The sequence below is a fragment of the Gekko japonicus genome, unplaced genomic scaffold (assembly GCF_001447785.1).
Source record: "Gekko japonicus isolate JY-2015 unplaced genomic scaffold, Gekko_japonicus_V1.1 scaffold208, whole genome shotgun sequence".
Lineage (NCBI taxonomy): Eukaryota > Metazoa > Chordata > Lepidosauria > Squamata > Gekkonidae > Gekko > Gekko japonicus.
In genome coordinates this window covers 354,970-356,144 of record NW_015173680.1, presented here as the reverse complement: position 1 = coordinate 356,144, position 1,175 = coordinate 354,970, and the positions used below count along the sequence as shown (strand labels likewise).

The 1,175-nt window shown below is 49.5% G+C and overlaps 1 protein-coding gene across 3 annotated transcripts in view; it reads left to right on the top strand.

Annotated features, from left to right (window-relative positions):
• The window catches only part of GFRA2 (GDNF family receptor alpha 2), a 116,818-nt gene that overhangs the window by 28,898 nt on the left and 86,745 nt on the right, over window positions 1-1,175 (top strand). For 2 of the 3 annotated variants that reach the window (XM_015423017.1, XM_015423016.1), the window contains exon 3: window positions 826-909. The exons of the other annotated variant lie outside the window; for it this stretch is intronic. In XM_015423017.1, coding sequence (XP_015278503.1) covers window positions 826-909 — 84 coding nt within the window. The remainder of the gene's footprint in view (window positions 1-825; window positions 910-1,175) is intronic. 3 annotated transcript variants of the gene reach the window in all.

Sequence of the window (1,175 nt, the reverse complement as noted above, 5' to 3'; positions counted from 1 at the left end):
GGTCCGAGGCGGCGGCAGCGTCGGCGGCGTTGCAGAGCGTCTCCTGCGCATGCGCAGGAGACGCTCTTGCACTTTCGGGGGGATTTAAACATCCCCCCGAAATTTTTTTAAACTTTTTGTATTTTTGTGCACACGTGGGGACTGGCCCACATATGCACAAACCTCCCCCGGCCCCCCAGCTGACCCCTCCGTGCTGATTTAAGTATCCGCACGGAGGGGGCAACTTGGCTATTAGATATATAGATATGGAGCAGAGGTCCATCAGTGGCTATTAGTCACAAGGTATAGATAGGGACTCCGGGGCAAGTGATGAATATTCTTGGTGCTTGGGGGGGGGGTCAATAGTGGGAAGGCTTCTAGTGTCCTGGCTCTCCTGATGGCACCTGGTAATTTTGGCCACTGTGTGACAGAGTGTTGGACTGGATGGGCCATTGGCCTGATCCAACATTGGCTTCTCTTATGTTCTTACGTTAACCTGGAGGTTCATTATCATTGCTATTGTGTTAAATACTTCTAGTCTTCATTCTTCATTCCCACAACATTCCTGTGAGACAGACCATTAGTAGTAGTCCCATTTCGCAGATCAAGAAGTAAGCAAACAGTTCATGATTTTTCACAAACCCAAGATCTAGACTCCTTTGGGAGCTCAGCCCCAAGAACTTGTTGGCCAGATGTCTCATCTCCTATCTTCCACGGGGGTGGTGGTGGTGGTAACATAGGTAGGTATCCCCAGCACAAGTGCTTAGGATCTGTCTGTGTGAATTGCTTTGCCACAGTTGCTGTTTCAATCTCTGTCTCTCTCTCTCTTCCTTCCCTCCCTCCCAGGAGAAGAGTTTTATGAAGCTTCCCCCTACGAGCCAGTCACCTCTCGTCTCTCTGATATATTCAGACTCGCTTCAATTGTCTCAGGTAATAAAAGCCAAGCAAAACATGCTTTCTTGCCACTTCTGTTGGCTCTCCCTCTCCCCAGAGCCCCAAGAGAATTAACGGCCTCCCCTCTTCTCAGCCTCCTGCAAGCTTAATTCTGCAGCAGCTTAGAAGAGGCTGACGGCTCACTCAGAGACGATCTTGGGAAATTGGGTGGGCTCTGTTGAGGAATCCAGCTCCAGCTTATATGAGAACGACTTGGGAATCCGTTGTATATAGGGCATGTTTTTGACACTGCATTTCCCTAC